This window comes from Triticum urartu, chromosome 7A (assembly GCF_056163025.1).
Source record: "Triticum urartu cultivar PI428250 chromosome 7A, HENAU_Tu73, whole genome shotgun sequence".
Lineage (NCBI taxonomy): Eukaryota > Viridiplantae > Streptophyta > Magnoliopsida > Poales > Poaceae > Triticum > Triticum urartu.
The window spans coordinates 582,836,310-582,854,116 of NC_141879.1; the positions used below are offsets into that span (position 1 = coordinate 582,836,310).

The following is a 17,807-nucleotide window of genomic DNA, read 5'->3' on the forward strand; positions in this document are numbered from 1 at the left end:
TAGTTCTAGATACATCCATATCCAAGACAAGTAATTCCGAACGGAGGGAGTATCACGGAAGTTAAGCTTATATATATCTTAATCCCAATTATACTGGTATCAACAATATCAAAGCTATATACTAATGTACAATCATACACTCATACCTCGCTGGCCACAACATGCTTATATCTCATCAAGACATTTCAGTGAACGAAACCAAACAAGAGAACGTCTACCACAATCAGACTCCAGCAGCCTCCATGTTCCATACCAGCTAGAGCAGAACATGCTGGTCAATTATCGACCCAATGTCGTCGATTAATCATCTGATGAGACTAGCTATCCGATGTCGTCGATCGATGCACGTATAAATAGCCATACCTATCGAGCAACATCTCATCGCCTTCTCATCGGTCGATCACACTCTCTCGATACCGATAGTACACAGGCTGATACTTACAGTAGTTAAGAGCTTGAGGAGACAATGGCCGCCGGCTGGCTTAAGCTCTCCGTAGCGCTGACATGCGCATTGCTCTTGTCGTCGGCCTGCCATGGCCTGCAGGTGGGCTACTACAAGAAGACGTGCCCTCGCGTGGAGGCCATCGTGAGGGATGAGGTGAAGCGCTTCGTCTACAAGAACGCCGGCATCGGCGCCGGCCTCATCCGCATGTTCTTCCACGACTGCTTCGTGCAGGGCTGCGACGCCTCCGTCCTCCTCGACCCCACGCCCGCCAACCCGCAGCCGGAGAAGCTGAGCCCGCCCAACTTCCCCAGCCTCCGCGGTTTCGAGGTCATCGACGCCGCCAAGGACGCCGTCGAGAAGGCATGCCCCGGTGTCGTCTCCTGCGCGGACATCGTCGCCTTCGCCGGCCGTGACGCCGCCTACTTCCTCACCAGGTTGACGATGAAGATCGACATGCCGGCCGGCCGCCTCGACGGGCGCGTCTCCAACTCCACGGAGGCCCTCGACAACCTGCCGCCCCCGGTCTTCAACCTCGACCAGCTCGTCGCCAGCTTCGCCGCCAAGGGCCTCACCGCGGAGGACATGGTCGTGCTTTCCGGCGCCCACACCATTGGCGTGTCCCATTGCTCGTCCTTCGTCCCCGATCGCCTCGCCGTCCCCTCCGACATCAACACCGGCTTCGCCAACGTGCTGAGGAGGCAGTGCCCCGCCAGCCCAAGCTCGGCCAACGACCCGACGGTGAACCAGGACGTGGTGACCCCCAACGCGCTGGACAACCAATACTACAAGAACGTCCTGGCGCACAAGGTGCTCTTCACGTCGGATGCCGCCCTTCTTGCCACGCCGGCGACGGCCCAGATGGTGCGCGACAGTGCCAACATTCCGGGGCAGTGGGAGGCCAAGTTCAACAAGGCCATGGTCAAGATGGGAACCATCGAAGTGAAGACCGGTTACCAGGGAGAGATCAGGAGGAACTGCAGGGTCGTCAACCACTGAACGAACGAATCATCATGGCGTTCCATTTTGTTTTGCGGCCTTTGGTTTTTGCACTGGCGGGGTCACCTACTTGTGATTGTGAGTGACTTTGGCCGAATTTCACGCATGTAATTTGTTGTTGTTTCAACTCATACAAATTCTTTGGCTGGTTATTGGTGCTACCTACAGTAGTTCCTTTTCCTTTTTGGCGAATCAAACAGATGTATAAATCAATCAGCGAGATGTAATCTGCTTCTCTTTTCTCCACAAGAAAAAGACTCAAGACTGCCCCCCCCCCCCCCCCCCCCCCCCGCGCTGTCCGCCGCCGGCGGTTCACCCCTCTCCGATGGCCTTTGGGCCATGGAGGTCCTCGACTTTGGCCCCTCGTTAGTGGGAGGGACCCCATTCTCGTTCTTGTTAGGTTCATTGTCTTGGTTGGGGCTTTGTGGCGGTGGCCATGTCCCTCGGTAGGAATAATGTCTCCCACGTTCTATCCCCGTTCCGATGGTGCATTTAGCGTCGTTGAAGAGCGTGTGGAGGTGTGTCATTGTCCAATCTCGCCTAAGAAAAAATGATATGCGAAACATAGTTCCAATTACTCTGATGTGGTCCATCCTAAGAGCAAGCCAAAATTCTAGGTGAATGAAAGGGCAACTGCAATTCAGCCTTTGATTGACTTCAAAACAACTTCTTTAAGTAATAGGATGTCACTACTTTTCCTTTAATCATTCAAGTTGGATAAAAAGATAGGAATATGGTTTTCTTCTTGATCCAATCGGTACTCCTCTCTTGAATTGAGGGGTGGCCAAAACAATTTGTACCTTTCGCAATACTTAACCTTCGATGCAATTGTTTACCTTTCTAGTTTTGATGGTGGAATGAATCTACTTTTAACTTGTCCTTCATATACAATAGTTTGATTGTCAGATTTCAAGAATGCTGGAAGAGAAGGGAAACTTTATAAGCAGAAGGCAGGAAAATTCCCGTTCCTCCCCACTCCTCCCCGCTCCAACCCTAACCGTGCCGCCAGCCGCCCCTCCCCGCTCCTCCCCCGCTTCGCCGCCGCCTGAGGGGACACCGGCGAAGCTTGCGTGGTCCCCAGGGGAGGTGGCGGTGGGGCATCCTCGTCGTTCTCGCGCAGATCTCACGGCGGCCGGTGGCGCGTGGCGGTGTTCCGCCGGTGGCTGGTGTCGGATCACGGGTTCAGGCAAAACCCTTAAGGTTCGAACTCTAGGGTGCGCGCGAAGATTTCCCCCCCTACTGATCCATGTCCTAACTCAGCTAAGATCTTACGAACTAACTCGACCAACTCGCAACACAAAGGACACAAGATTTATACTGGTTCGGGCCATCGTTGTGGTGTAATACCCTACTCCAGTGTGGTGTGGTGGATTGCCTCTCGGGCTGAGGATGAACAGTACAAAGGGAAGAACATCCTCCTGAGGTTGAGGTGTTCTTGTGCTTGGTGGATGTGATTGTGCGGATGAACTAGTTCTAGTCTAAAATGAGGTCGCCCTTAGTCTCTGATGAGGTCGCCCCTAGTCTCCGATGAGGTTGCCCTAGCTACGGTGGTGGCCAGTCCTCTTTATAGTGGCATTGGTCCTCTTCCAAAATATTGAGCGGGAAGGGATCCCACAACCCAATCTGAAAGGGGACAGCTAGTACAACTTATCCTAACAAAAGTGGTCTTCGCCTGCAAAAGGCTCTGGTGGTGCCGCCACCTTGGGATCCATGGCGACCTCCGTCTTGCCGTCCTGCTGGTCTTGGTCTCGTTGCACCGATATGGAAACCTTTGCTTGATGCCTCGGTACTCCGCGCCCTGCGCTTGCCCCCTTAGCACCAAAGAGAAAACAATGACGTTGCGCGCGCTGGCGCCCGCCTGGTCTCGATCGTCACGGCTCACGTCAAGGGAACATCGCGAGGTTTGCCTTGCCTTGATCTCTCCGCCCCTCGCGAGCCCGCCTGGCGAGGCCGCTCCTGAGGAGGTCTTGCGTCGTCCGCCTCGCGAGGCTTGGCCCCTCGCGAAGGTCTTGAATGCCTTGTTGATGAAGATGGGCCGTACAGGCCTGCTAGCAAGGCCACGCCGTGGGTCGCAGGCAGGCAAGTCTGGGGGCCCTATCCCCAGAACGCCGACAGTAGCCCCCGGGCCCAAGGCGCGCTCGGGCTTGGCTTCAAGGCGAAGCCAAAGGTCAAGTGCGGAGGTCGACGCATGGCGGTTGATTGGACGTGGGCGTCTCCGCTTCCCCATGCTGCCTCGGCAACCGCCCGACTTGACAAGTCACTGCGACATGCAAGGAAAACCATCATTACCTGTGATCATGGGGGGTGCTGGTAGGCCTTCTCCTGGTATAAATGGGAGGGGGCGGAGTCCCCGTCGCCCATCTTTCCTCTGCCTCTCCCGCTTCTTCTCCTTCCTAGCTCCCCTCCTTGCTTGTGCAGACATGGCGCCGATCCGGAGGTTCTCGGCTGCCGAGAAGGGCAAGGCTCCCCTCACTGAGCCCGAGCTGCTCCCGCCGAAGAAGAGGAGGTCCCATCGCCGCGAGATGGTAGTGAGGCCGGTGGTGTCACGGCCGTCACTACTAGGAAAAGGCCTGCTAGTGGGGCACCTGTTTTGGCTACTAATGGCGCACTACAGGTGCGCCACTAGCATCACGCCATTAGATTTTTTTACTCATGGCGCACCACAGGTGCTCCATTAGTATATCCCACGGTGCGCCATTACTATCTGGCTTAGTAATGTCACACCACATAGAAGTGCGCCATTACTAACTAACAATATTTTTTCAAATTTCTTTTCAGAAAAAAAAATTCAATTTTTTTTTCGTTTTTTTCTTAATCTCGAGTCACTATGGCTTAATCTTGGGTCAATATGCTTAATCTCAAGTCAAATCGCACTCTGTGGTCAAACTTCCCGAAAGGTCACCCATCCTCACACTACTCCAGCCCAAGCACGCTTAACTTCACAGTTCTATCCAACCCCAGCACCAGCTCACTTCACACGCACTTTGTTCATGTTCATGAGTGTGATGAAATTTTGAAAAAATATTTCAAACTTCCCGGTCATATTATGTATCATATTTTGAAAAAAATATTCCAAATTTGTTTTGAAACCAACTTTTTTTCCTATTACTAGTGGCGCACCTAGCGAATGGTGCGCCACTAGTGGCGCCCCGTATCTTTCGTTTTGTTAGGTTTTTGGGGATTTTGAAGATGTTGAACGAGGTTCCCCCGATTCAATTCGTATGTAACTTTTCGAGTAGATGATTTTTCATATTAAAAACTTTTTAATTCGAGTTCGTATGCAAAAGTTATGCCCATTTTACTAAATTCCAGAGAGATTTTGCAAATAAAGTCGAAATTCATATTTGTAAATTTTCCCAACAACTAGAACACATATCACATGGGAAACTTATTTTCTTTTATTTTTTTGACATTTCCATCATTTTATTTTATTTTTTGAAACTGAAAAGGCGGAAAGGTGGTCCACGGGGGGGGGGGGGGGGTGCATTTAGCACCAGGGTTACTAATGGCGCACCTGATGTGTGGTGCGCCATTAGTAGTTCTGAAAAAAAAAATTTGTTAGTAATGGCGCACCAGTGGACAGTGCGCCATTACTAGTTGGTGGGTGCAGTGCGCCATTACTATGTCAACTAGTAATGGCGCACTATCCCATGATGCGCCATTACTAACAATTTTTTTATTTTTATTTTTCAAAACTACTAATGGCGCACCACACACCAGGTGCGCCATTAGTAATATATTACTAATGGCGCACCTGTATCTGGTGTGCCACTGCTATGTAGCAGTGGCGCACCACATACACGGTGCGCCATTAATGTCCATATCATCTATAGCCCTTTTCCTAGTAGTGCTTGGTACGAAAGGCCGCTGCCTGGGTACCCGCTGCCCTTGTATACTTGCGCCGATGGTTCCGGAGGGAGGAGCGACGAGCGTTGCCGCCTGTGCCAGGGCCGTGGCCGCCGCGCCGCAGAGGCGCACGCCGTCGCCCCAGGGGTCCACGCTACGGACTCCTCGCGCGAGTTCGTGATATGGGCGGCGATGCCCCCGAGCACCTGGATTCGCCTCCCGCAGTTCTTTGCCACCGAGATGCCGCCGAGGGGCCTTCGCAAGCTTTGGATGCAACACGCCAACTACGATGCCCCAACGACTGGAGCGGAGATTGGAGCCGTTGCCTCCAGGAAGATCTTCATGACCGGAGGCTGGGGCGAGATTGCCCGAGTCTTCCGCGCGGAGGGCGCCCTCGCGATCTAATTCGAGTACGACGGCGCCTCCGTGCTGTTCTTCAAGGTCTTCGACGAGGAAGGCCGCCGCCTGGAGTGCTGTCCTGAAGGAGGTCAGCTGCAACGGGCGCTGGGCCCGCCGCATGCCTCGCCTGTAGCTCCTCCTGCGACAGCGGCGACTCCTGGTGGTCCAGCGACTCTCCTGAGCTCTTGGAGTCTCCGGAGACGAGCGATGACAGCTACGTGCCCACGAGCTCCCGCCGAGCCCGGAGCAGGGCTGCGGCGTCCAGCTGCCGTCGCCACTGATCTGGATGGGGTTGGCGCCGGCCTCACGTGGCCCACTGTTGATGATGGCGTCGGCGACATCTGGTGCGTGTAGATAGAACTCCTAGGAATTCCTTTCCTTTTGTTCCCTGCGAGGAATTAAGAGATGAACCCCGTGGGGGCATGTAAAGCGTCTGTAATGCCTTTTGTCAACATAGCCCTCATTATGAAGATCTGCGTGTGCACATCCTGCCGAGGCTCGGCCTCCCCTTTCCAATCCTGCAGCAGCTTGGTGCTCTACGCTGACAGGTCCCATGTAACGCCCTCGATGCGGCTATATCTCCTATGTGTCGAAGCACGACTTAGAGGCATAACCGCATTGAAAGCAATGTCGCAAGTGACGTAATCTTCACAACAACCCATGTAAATAAATAAAAGGGGAAAGGTACATAGTTGGCTTACACTCGCCACGTCACATAAATACATAAATAGGTCATTACATTCATCCAATACACTCAGGGTCCGACTACGGTACCAAAATAAAGATCAACCCCCAAATGCAACAAAGTCCCCGATCGCCCCAACTGGGCACCTCTACTGATCATCTGGGAAGGACACGTAGTAACGGCGAGAGTCTTCATCGAACTCCCACTTGAGCTCGGTCATATCATCTAGAACGGTATCATCGGTCCCTGCATCTGGTTTGGAAGTAATCTGTGAGTCACGTGGACTCAGCAATCTCGCACCCTCGCGATCAAGACTATTTAAGCTTATAGGTAAGGTAAAGGTATGATGTGGAGCTGCAGCAAGCGACTAGCATATATGGTGGCTAACATGTTCGCAAAAGAGAGCGAGAAGAGAAGGCAAAAGCATGGTCGAACAACTATGATCAAGAAGTGATCCTAGAACAACCTACGTCAAGCATTACTCCAACACCGTGTTCACTTCCCAGACTCCGCCGAGAAGAGACCATCACGGTAACACACGTGGTTGGTGCATTTTAATTAAGTTAAGATTCATGTTATCTACAACCGGACATTAACAAATTCTCATCTGCCCATAACCGCGGGCACGACTTTCGAAAGTTCAAATCCCTGCAGGGGAGTCCCAACTTAGCCCATCACAAGCTCCCACGGTCAACGAAGGATATTCCTTCTCCCAAGACAATCCGATCAGACTCGGCATCCCAGTTACAAGACATCCTCGACAATGGTAAAACAAGTCCAACAACACCGCCTGAATGTGCCGACAAATCCCGATAGGAGCTGCACATATCTCGTCCTCAGGGCACACTCAGATGAGCGCTCCATACAACTAAAACCAAACCTCGAGTTTCCTCGAGGGGGCGCTACACAGGGCTCTAGTTTGGACCAACACTCAGAGGAGCACTGGCCTGGGGGGGTTTAAATAAAGATGACCCTCGGGCTCCGGAAACCCAAGGGAAAAAGAGGCTAGGTGGCAAATGGTAAAACCAAGGTTGGGCATTGCCGGAGGAGTTTTATTCAAGGTGAACTGTCAAGGGGTTCCCATTATAACCCAACTGTGTAAGGAACGCAAAATCCGGGAACATAACACCGATATGACGGAAACTAGGGCGGCAAGAGTGGAACAAAACACCAGGCATAAGGCTGAGCCTTCCACCCTTTATCAAGTATATAGGTGCATTAAGATAAACAATATAATATGGTGATATCCCAACAATAAACATGTTCCAACAAGGAACGATCTCCAATCTTCACCTGCAACTAGCAACGCTATAAGAGGGGTTGAGCAAAGCGGTAACATATCCAAACAACGGTTTGCTAGGACATGGTGGTTAGAGGTTTGACATGGCAATTTGGGAGGCATGATAAGCAAGTGGTAGGTATCGTAGCATAGGCATAGCAAAAGAGCGAGCATCTAGCAAGCAAAGATAGAAGTGATTTCGAGGGTATGGTCATCTTGCCTACAAAGTACTCAGAGTTGCCTTGATCCTCGTAAGCGAACTCAACGGGCTCCTCATTTATGAACTCGTCTCCCAGCTCTACCCAAACAAGAACAACAAGCAAAAGGAGCACAATCAACCACGTGCAATGCTCAAGCAACATGATGCAAACATGGTATGATATGCGGGATGCGATATGTGATGCATATGCATGGTTTGCAAAGGAATGATTGAAACTAGCCTCAACATGGAAATCCAAGAGTGCCACTGGAAAGGGGAGTTGATTTCGGTTGAAATCGATATAAAGATCACTGGAATCGGATGCACGGTTTGGAAATGGCAAGCAAAACAAATATGGCACCGGTCTACGATAATCAGCAAGTAGCCATCTAAATGCATCAAGATAAATATGCTACAGCACTCAAACATGACAAAAAAATACATGGCAGGGATCCACTCATGATGCTTGACAAAATATGAACACTAAGCTATGGCTAATTCATCCATTAACAGGTACAAACAAGCATGGCAAAAGTGCAAAAGATTACTGGTTTCAGACTTGGTGAAATTAACACAAGTCTGGAATTTATCATCAGGAAGTAATCTTTAGAGCATGAAAACTACATGCTACAGGAACATATCATGGCAAAGAAAGGCATGGCATGAAGCTACTCTAAGCATATAACAAAAGTCCCTTAGTGACCTTGAGCCAAAAGGGATCAGAAAATACAATTGCAAGCATGTGAACATAGCAAAAACATAAACAGATTCAGACTTAGTGAAAAACTGGAGCATGCAAAACAGATTAACAAGTAGGCATGTTTACGAGCTCGATGCACTCACTATGAGGCATTGCATGAAAAACTAAGCATACACCCATCAAGAAGACATGGAATAGAAGCTAGACATGGCAAGAACAACAACATAGCATGCACGGATCAATAGCAACATCCTCGGCAAATTCGCTAAACATGCAAAACGGACAACGGGGAAAATGCTCGGATGCATGAGACGAACACGTATGCAAATGCAATGCACATGATGACATGATATGAGATGAATGACAAAGACAACAACACACGGAGACAAAAACCCGACAACGAGGAAATAAAATAACTTAGTGCTGGAAACGGCAAGAGTTGGAGTACAGATAAGGTAAATTACATCCGGGGTGTTACATGCCGGTCCCCAGGCAGGCTGTAGCCGTCACTGGTATGCCAGGTCGCGTGCCGTGGTCAAGGCCAGGAGGTGAGCGGCCCGAGGTCCAGTAAGAGCTCCTGAGGCGCGATGCTCAAGAGGTCCCCTTTAGCGCGCAAGTAGCTGTCTTAGGATGGGAAAGAAAGAAAACGTTGCCGCAGCAGGGCAGCGAAGGGAGTGAGCGAGGGTCTCATGCCGTAGCGACTAGTGGATACAGAGAGAGAACTTATCTTGGATTTCCAGGGTCGGCTCCTCGAGTCGTGCCAAACTCGTACGTCGGCCATCGTAGTGTATCTTGGTCAGGCCCGTGCGGGCCTCCCCCTCCCCTCCATGTTCTTCTTGGTGCTCTGCGACCTCAGGTCCCGACCCTCGAGCGAGCTCAGCCACCGCTGGTATGCCAGGTCGCGTGCCATGGTCAAGGCCAAGGGTGAGGGTTGAAGAGCCAGTAAGAGCTCCTAAGGTGCGATGCTTAGGAGCCCCCCTTTTAACGTGCAAGTGAATCACATGAGAGAAGAGGGAGAGTCCATGGTACCGCCTGTTGTGGCCCTCAGGAGGTTCCTGCAAGTTAGCGCGAGGAAGGGCACCGGTCACCGTCGTGATTGCTGATTCGCTTCTAGTGCGTGAGAAGGGACTCCCTACTGCAGAGAGCCCCCTGGGCGTGTACAGCCCCGCCCTGACACGTGGCTTGCACGGCAGGGCTAGACGGGGTGTGTCTGGGCACTCGTGAGCCAGCGCGGGACTAACAAGGCCCTACCTCAAGGAGGGTTGCTCCTGGTCTTGGTTCTTGTTCGCTGTGTTGGTCCTGCGAGGTGGTCAGGTAACCTGCACCGAACAAATCTCCTGAGGTTATCGCGTGAGAAAGATAAGCACCAACGGCCCCAGGAGGTGACGTGAACGGGGCCGGCCTGCCAGACAAAGCTCAGCCGCTGGATTTATCGATGATGCAGGGATGGGGCCGAGCACAGATGATGTGCTTAACTTACTCACGCGAAGGGTCCTGTCGGTGGGAACGACACCTATGGGATCACGAGAATCCCTACTGCGGTTAGCGAGGCGCGGGGTCGTGAGAAGAGCGGATCTAACAGCTAGCACACGGTTCGTTTATCCAGGTTCAGGCCGCGAGGATGCGTAAAACCCTACTCCTGCTTTGGTGGATTGTATATCTATGTTATTGAGCTAGCTATGGGGCGTGAGGAGCTCCAAAAAGCCGAATCCTTCTCCTGGTCGCCTCGGGCCTCCTTTTATAGAAAAAGGGGTGGCCATAGAGGCACACAGGAGGTGGAAAGGGTACAGTGATGCGAGGTTATCCCTCGCATTACATGACACGACGCATTTAATGCGTCTTGCTTAGGTGTCCTTGCTTTATCGGGACGGGGGAGAGATCTATCTCGTCCGCCGCCGCTCCTTCTTGTGTCGACACGCTCCCTGGCCAGTGATGCCTGAGATGCCACGTAGGTAGGCAGGCAGCTGAGGTGGCGCAGTGGTGGGTCTTCACGAAGATCTACATGCCGCCACGCAGGTGCCTGCCCAGCTGGTTGGGTCGGCAGCTGCATGCATGCGGTGGTGGAGGTTTAGTCGGCGTGGGCCTGATGGTGGCCCTGCGGGTGTCCTCGGCAAGGGCCTTGCCGGGGCCCCGGCAAGGGTTTTGCTGACGCGTCTGCTGTCATCCCCGGCAAAGCGCTTGCCAGGGGCCTTGTGGTCTTCCTCGGCTGGGATCCCGCCAAGGGTTGTCGTCTCCTTAGTGCGTATCTGATCTTGAATGTCTTCACAAAGATCTGCATGTCGCCACGGGGATGTCTCCCGAATCCTTGCCCTTTGGGGGCAGTGGACTCAAGGGTGATTTTCTCCGTAGGCGCAGGACGAGTCGCCGCGGTAAGGATCTTGCCGGGGCTGCTAGAACTGTCTCCCGGCAAGGATCTTGCCGGGGGAGTCCGCTTCGTCCCCTTTGCTCTTCGTGGTCTTGGCCTTGGCGTCGTTCTAGTTCTCTTGAGCTTCGGTCTTACCCTGGCTCAGCTCCCTTGCCTTGCTTGGTGTGGTGGTGCCCATGGCTCAGACTGCCCGTGCACAGTTATAGGGGTACAAAAAGGGTACCCCTCTTTTTGTACACCGACAGGAGCCCCCGGGCCTGGGCGACACATAAGCGCAACGCGTTGTTGGGCTAGGCCCAAAAACGATGCGCGGGCAGGTGGGGCGGTTTTTACCACGGTAAGGTTCTTCGTGCGCTGCGCTTCCCATGACTCCCGCGCGTGGCGCGGCGTGGGGAGGTGCGTGTGACGTGGGTTGCATGCATGGGGTTGGTTCCCGCAGGCATGCGTCACATCGTAGTAAAGCGGCATTTCGCGCCTTCCCCATAAACGGAGGGAGGCGTGGAGGCGCGACCCATTTACTGAATGGGGCTGAGGTGCGGTCTTCAAGGCGTCCACTCCCCACGATCACGGGGTGGGGAGTGGTCGTGTCACCCGTCCCCTCCGTTCTGCACGTCCGCCACGTGTCTCGCATGCACCTGGGGCGGCAAACGATGGAGGCGGGAAACTGGGCCGTCGCTGGTTGGGGCGGCGGGTCGGTCCTAGCTCCCTGCGCCTTCCGTATCTTGATTGGCCGAGCGGGACGGTCGAGCCCCAACCCTGATCCTTTATAAAGAGTGGGAGGGGGGATGGCGTCCCGCATTCTTTCATCTTCTTCTTCCTTCAGCTTCTGCTCCTCCCTTCCATGCGTCATGGAGAGAGGGAATCCTGGTCCTTGAACAGTGGCGGCGAGGGTCGCCGCTCGACAACGGGTCCCTCCTTCACCTGCGCCTGCGGTGGCAGAGCCAGCCGTGAGGGGAAGGGGGAGGGGGCGAGGCCATGGGCGAGGCCGGGGCGCTCGGGGAAGAGGAGGACGGGGCGGCGCGCCGGTCTCGCCTCCGCCAGCAGCTCCTCCTCCTCCAATGGAAGGCCATGTTGGGGATGACCCTTGTGAGTTCTTCATCAGGCTGCGCTGGCGGCCGCGCCGGCGCCTTCATCTCCCGACTCCATTTGCGCGGGAGATGGAGCTGGATCCGCCGGAATCGTTGCGGCTGCACATGAGGGGCTGCGGGATCAGTGGCACGCGGGTCCGCGTCGACTTCCCCGCCCCTCATGTGATGTATCTTTGTCGGGGATGGAAGACGTTTGCTCATATCCACCGCTTGATGGAGGGGCTCACTCTCCATTTTAAGCTGATGGAGGGTGGCCTTCTCTCCGTCAAGGTCTTCGGGTGCTTTGGGACCCGTGCAAGGTACTGCATGGAGAGCTCTTTTGATAGTGAAGATTCCTCCTCGGGCGGGAGTGACGAGGAGGACAGCGGCAGCGACGACGAGGGTAGTAGGCGGCAGGATGACGGGTCCGATTAGGTGTCGGGTGCCGCTCCGTGCGGCACTGGCGACCCCATCATCCGCGTCGCCGATCCCTGAACTTGTCGGGGTCGTCTCCTTGGGCGGCTGGCGTTAGGAGGCTACGGAAGAGGAAGAAGGCGGGCGGCAAGGCCGTCAAGTCGGAGTATGTGGGCACCGACGCCTTCGACGTGTGCTGACGTCCTGCCGCCTCGTCTTCGAGCTCTACTTCCGGCGCCGCCATCACCATCCAGCCTTTGGACGGCCACCAAGATGTTCTCTTGGTGTCTTCTGCCATCCGTAGCTCGCCTAGGCGCTCCTTTTGTCCCTTTCGCCTCCTTGACCTGCCTCCTGAGGAGAGGGACAAGAAAGGGATTACGGGCACCTTATCTCTTTTTAGTTTGTAAGCCTTCGGACCTTTGTTGAATTTAAAACTTGTAATCCCATCATTCATGTTTTTCATTCCCTATGGACTGTACCTGAGTGTAATGTTTTTAATGAAAAAGGGATGCTTGCCGGGTCATTTGTTTGCGGGTGGAACCCACGACAAGTAGTAAATCCTTGATATCTTCAAGATAAACATTTCCTTGCCCGGCAACAGGCCTTGCCGTCTCCCCACTTCACTTGACCTTCCTCACGCCTTTGGCAGAGGCAGGGATGAGGCGGGTTCAGGCTCCTTGTTTCATACTTTCGCTGCCGCGACTACGACCAAACTTGGCCCCAGGAACGAGCCCTAGGGCCTAGAGTTATGGGAGCATGGTAGCTTAGGGGAAAACGAGGTTTCACATACCTCAGTCCATAATGGAATGCATGATAAGGGATGAAGAACTTATCTGAAGCTGCAGTCCCCGGCAACCCTGGTTCGCCGTGGGTGAATTTTTGCTCTTGCAGCCCCCGGCAATACTGGCTTGCCGGGGGCTAGATGCTGGTCTGTTCCTATTTTTTTCCTCCCCAAGTGGTTCAGCACGGATATCCGTGTGTCCTGTGAACCAAAGAAGACAAAAGAATGACAAAGAGACGCACACTCGACCTCCAAGCTAGGGGTTAGTCGCTGCTAAGCACTATCAACCCTAACCAAGGACGAGACTCAACCTAGCATGCATGCTATAACTCAGGGCGCCAGCGCTTCATTTACTTATGCTCAGGGTCTGCGCCTGGCTTTGTACAAAGGGTTACATGCTTCATCGGCAATGCTCGTACAAAAGGTGGCTTGCCAGGGGCCCGGCAAGCCGCGCCTCACGGGTAAAACTTGCGAAGATGCTCAATGTTCTAGGAGTTACTCACCGGAACGGCATCTTCGGTCTCCAGGCGGACTGCGCCGGGCCTGGTGACTCGTATTACCTGATAAGGGCCTTCCCACTTTGGCGTCAACTTGTTGGAATTCTTGGCCGATTAAACGCGCCGAAGAACAAGGTCGCCTTCCTCAAAGCTTCGGGCATGAACCTTGCGGCTATGGTAGCGGCGCAAGGCTTGCTGGTAGCGCGCTGCTCTCACAGCCGCCCGAAGACGATCTTCCTCAAGGAGCGTTGCGTCATCTTGCCGCAATTGCTCTTGCTCAAGCTCGTCATAAGTGAGTACTCGAGGTGACCCGTATATGAGTTCCGTGGGGAGAACTGCTTCTGCCCCGTATACCAGGGCAAAGGGTGTCTGGCCGGTGGCTCGATTTGGTGTCGTTCTGATTGACCAAAGAACCACCGTCAATTCATCAATCCAGCGCCTTCCACTCTTGTGCAGTCTGTAAAAAGTCTTTGTCCTCAGGCCACGCAGTACTTCAGCATTTGCCCTCTTAGCTTGACCATTGCTTCGTGGGTGAGCAACGGAAGCGAAACAGACCTTGCTACCGAGGTCTTGAATATATTGCATGAAGGTGTGGCTTGTGAACTGCGTGCCGTTTTCGGTGATAACCCTATTGGGTACACCAAAACGGCACACCAGTCCTTTGAAGAACTTGGCGGCCGATTGTGCTGTGACCTTCCTCACTGCTTCCACTTCTGGCCACTTTGTGAACTTGTCGATTGCAACGTACAAGTACTCAAAGCCCCCGACAGCGCGGGGGAAAGAGCCCAGTATGTCGAGCCCCCAGACCGAGAAAGGCCAGGAGAGAGGAATGGTTTGAAGGGCTTGAGCTGGCTGATGAAGCTTCTTTGAATGGAACTGACACGCTTCACACCTGGTGACTAGTGTCGTCGCATCCTGGAGGGCGGTGGGCCAGGAGAAGCCTTGCCGAAACGCTTTGCCGGCAAGGGCCGTTGACCCGATGTGGGATCCACATATGCCTCCATGTATCTCCGCCAACAGCCCCAGTCCTGCCTCTCGAGGGATACACTTCAATTTCACGCCGTTCGGCCTCTTTCTGTACAGGACGTCATCGACGAACTGCTACATAGTAGAGCGACGGGCTACTTTTTCCGCTTCTTCCTGCTCCTTAGGAAGTTCCCCTGTTTGGAGGAATCGGATGGTATGCTGTGCCCACGCTGGAGCCTGGGGCTCGACGGCGAGGACTAAAGGCGTTTCCTCCGCTACAGGAGCGGCTGTCTCGATGGCAAGAGCTTGATGCTCCGTCGGAGCTAGCCATCCCGTGGCGGGCTCAGTATCTCCGGCAGCATCCTTACCGGTGGCTCTGGGGAGCTCGGTGGGAAAGTACTTGCCAGGCCCTGATTTCCTCCTCTTGTTTTGCTCTGTTGATGGATCAACGGATGGCTGAGTTAGCTGAAGCACAAAGGTACCTGGTTCCACAGGTAGCTTGAGGGCAGCGTGTTTTGACAGGTAATCGGCGATATCATTCTCCGCTCGGGGAACGTATTCTGCCTGTATACCATCAAAACGCTCTTCCAGCTTTCTCACTTCATCGACGTAGGCCTTCATCAACGGGCTCTGGTAATCCTTGTTGACTTGCTTGACGACAAGTTGCGAGTCGCCTCTGACGACGAGTTTCTTGATTCCGAGGTCCGCCACGATCCTAAGACCGGCAAGCAGCCCTTCGTACTCAGCCGTATTGTTTGTTGACACCTCCCAGGGGAAGTGCATCTGGATCACATACTTGAGGTGCTCTCCGGTGGGCACGACAAGCAGTACGCCAGCCCCGGCGCCCTGTAAGGAGAAAGCTCCATCAAAGTACATGATCTAGTCATAACTTGCCTCTTTGCCGGGGAGAGTAGTCTCTTGGGTTTCTTCGTCAGGCGTCGCGGTCCATTCTGCAACGAACTCCGCCAGGACTCGGCTTTGAATCGTCGAGGTACTCTCAAACTTGAGGCCAAAGCTGGACAGTTCCAGTTCTCACTCCATGATCCTTCCCGTTGCGTCTGGATTGTGCAATATCCGTTGCAGAGGGAGGCGAGTGACGATAGTGATTTCGTGCGCTTGGAAGTAGTGACGCAGCTTCCTCGAGGCCATAAGAAGGCCGAAGAGCAGTTTCTGCACACCGGAGTACCTCGATCTAGCCCCCTGCAGGAGGGAACTAACAAAGTAGACCGGGTGCTGCATCATTTTCTTCTTCGGCGGCACTTCAATTGGATGCGTCGTCTCGGCATCAGTGGCATCGGGCTCCGTCGCTGCTATTACCTCATCATCAATCTCTCTCTGTGCCACTAGTGCGACGCTGACCACCTGGTTCGTTGCCGCCAGGTACAGCAGCAACGGTTCCTGTGGCCTAGGCGCAACTAGTATTGGCGTGGAGGAGAGGTACCTCTTCAAATCTTGCAGTGCTGCTTCGGCTTCTGGCGTCCACTCCATCGGGCCCGCCTTTTTGAAAATCTTGAAAAAAGGAAGGGCGCGCTCGGCGGACTTGGAAATGAACCTGCTCATCGCGGCAACGCAACCAGCAAGCCGACTCACATCCTTGACTCGCTTGGGCGTTTCAATCTGCTCTATAGCTTTGATCTTGTCCGGATTGGGCTCTATCCCACGCTGTGACACAAAGAACCCGAGAAGCTTGCCAGACGGGATGCCAAAGATGCACTTCTCAGGGTTCAGATTGAGATTAATCTTGCGTAGGTTTGCAAACGTTTCTTGTAAATCTGATATGAGGGTTGCCTTGTCCTTGGTTTTCACCACTATATCATCCATATAAGCTTCCATATTTCTATGGAGCTGGGGTTCAAAACCAATCTGGACTGCCCTTGCAAACATTGAACCAGCACTCTTCGACCTGAAAGGCATCCGTACAAAGCAATACGTACCACATGGGGGGATGAATGCCGTTTTCTCTTCATCTTCCCTTGTCATGAAGATCTGGTGGTAGCCGGAGTAGGCATCGAGGAATGACAACAGATCACACCCAGTTGTGGAGTCAACAATCTGGTCGATGCGCGGCAACGGGAAGGGGTCTTTGGGACAAGCCTTATTAATATCTGTGTAATCAATACACAGCCTCCACTTCCCATTTGCCTTGTGCACCACCACCGGATTGGCCAACCACGTTGGATGGATCACACCTCTTACCAAACCCGCTGCTTCCAGTTTCCGGATCTCCTCTGTGAGTAACTCTTGTCGTTCCAAAGCTTGCTTTCTGACCTTCTGCATGACGGGCCGCGCATGAGGACAGACAGCAAGGTGGTGCTCAATCACCTTCCTGGGAACGCCGGGGATGTCGGATGCTTGCCATGCAAACACATCGACATTCGCCCACAGGAAGGTGACGATCGCGTCTTCCTATTTGTCGTCAATGGTGGAGCTTATGGTAAAAGCTCCTCCCGTGCCGTCCTCCTTGACAGAAACCTTCTTGGTTCCTGGCGGTGTGGCCCTGGACTTCTTGTTTGTGTCGACAGAGCTCTCTGGCACGTCCTCGACGGGAGCGCTACACTCCGAAGAGGTGCGCTTGCCGGAGTGGGTGCCTGAGGTCTCACCGGTCTTATTCTTTTGCCTTCCCGGGGCTGCAGCGGCAGGAGCAAGCGCCTTAGCAGTGGCGGCTGCTGCAACTGCTTGTTGGTAGAGTTGGTCAGCGCAAATTAGCGCATCCTTCTTGTCTGATGGGACGGTGATGATCGCCACAGGCCCCGGCATCTTCAGGGTGTTGTAGGCGTAATGTGACGCCGCCATGAACTTGTCCAGCGCTGGGCGGCCAAGGATCCCGTTGTAAGGCAACGGGATCTTGGCAACATCAAACACAATCCTTTCTTTCCTGTAGTTCAGATCACTCCCAAAAGTCACGGGAAACGTGACCTTTCCCTTAGGTTGACTTCTTCCCGGGTTGACCCCCTGAAACGTGCCCGTCTCTTCGAGGTCTTCATCAGGAATCTGCAATTTCTTGATTACGGTAGGCGAGATTAAGTTTAGACCGGCCCCGCCATCGACTAGCATCTTTGTCACCTTGAGGTTGCTTATTGTTGGTGAAACCAACAATGGCAAGCACCCGACTGCAGTAGTGCGATCAGGGTGATCCTCAGTGTCAAAAATGATTGGTGTGCTGGACCA

General features: G+C 53.6%; 1 protein-coding gene across 1 annotated transcript; it reads left to right on the plus strand.

Moving 5' to 3' along the window:
* Positions 1 to 361: 361 nt before the first annotated feature.
* LOC125521915 (peroxidase 2) lies at positions 362 to 1,593 on the plus strand. The gene has a single exon (XM_048686974.2). The coding sequence runs from the start codon at positions 467 to 469 to the stop codon at positions 1,439 to 1,441; it is 975 nt and encodes a 324-aa protein (XP_048542931.2). The 5' UTR covers positions 362 to 466; the 3' UTR covers positions 1,442 to 1,593.
* Positions 1,594 to 17,807: the final 16,214 nt, after the last annotated feature.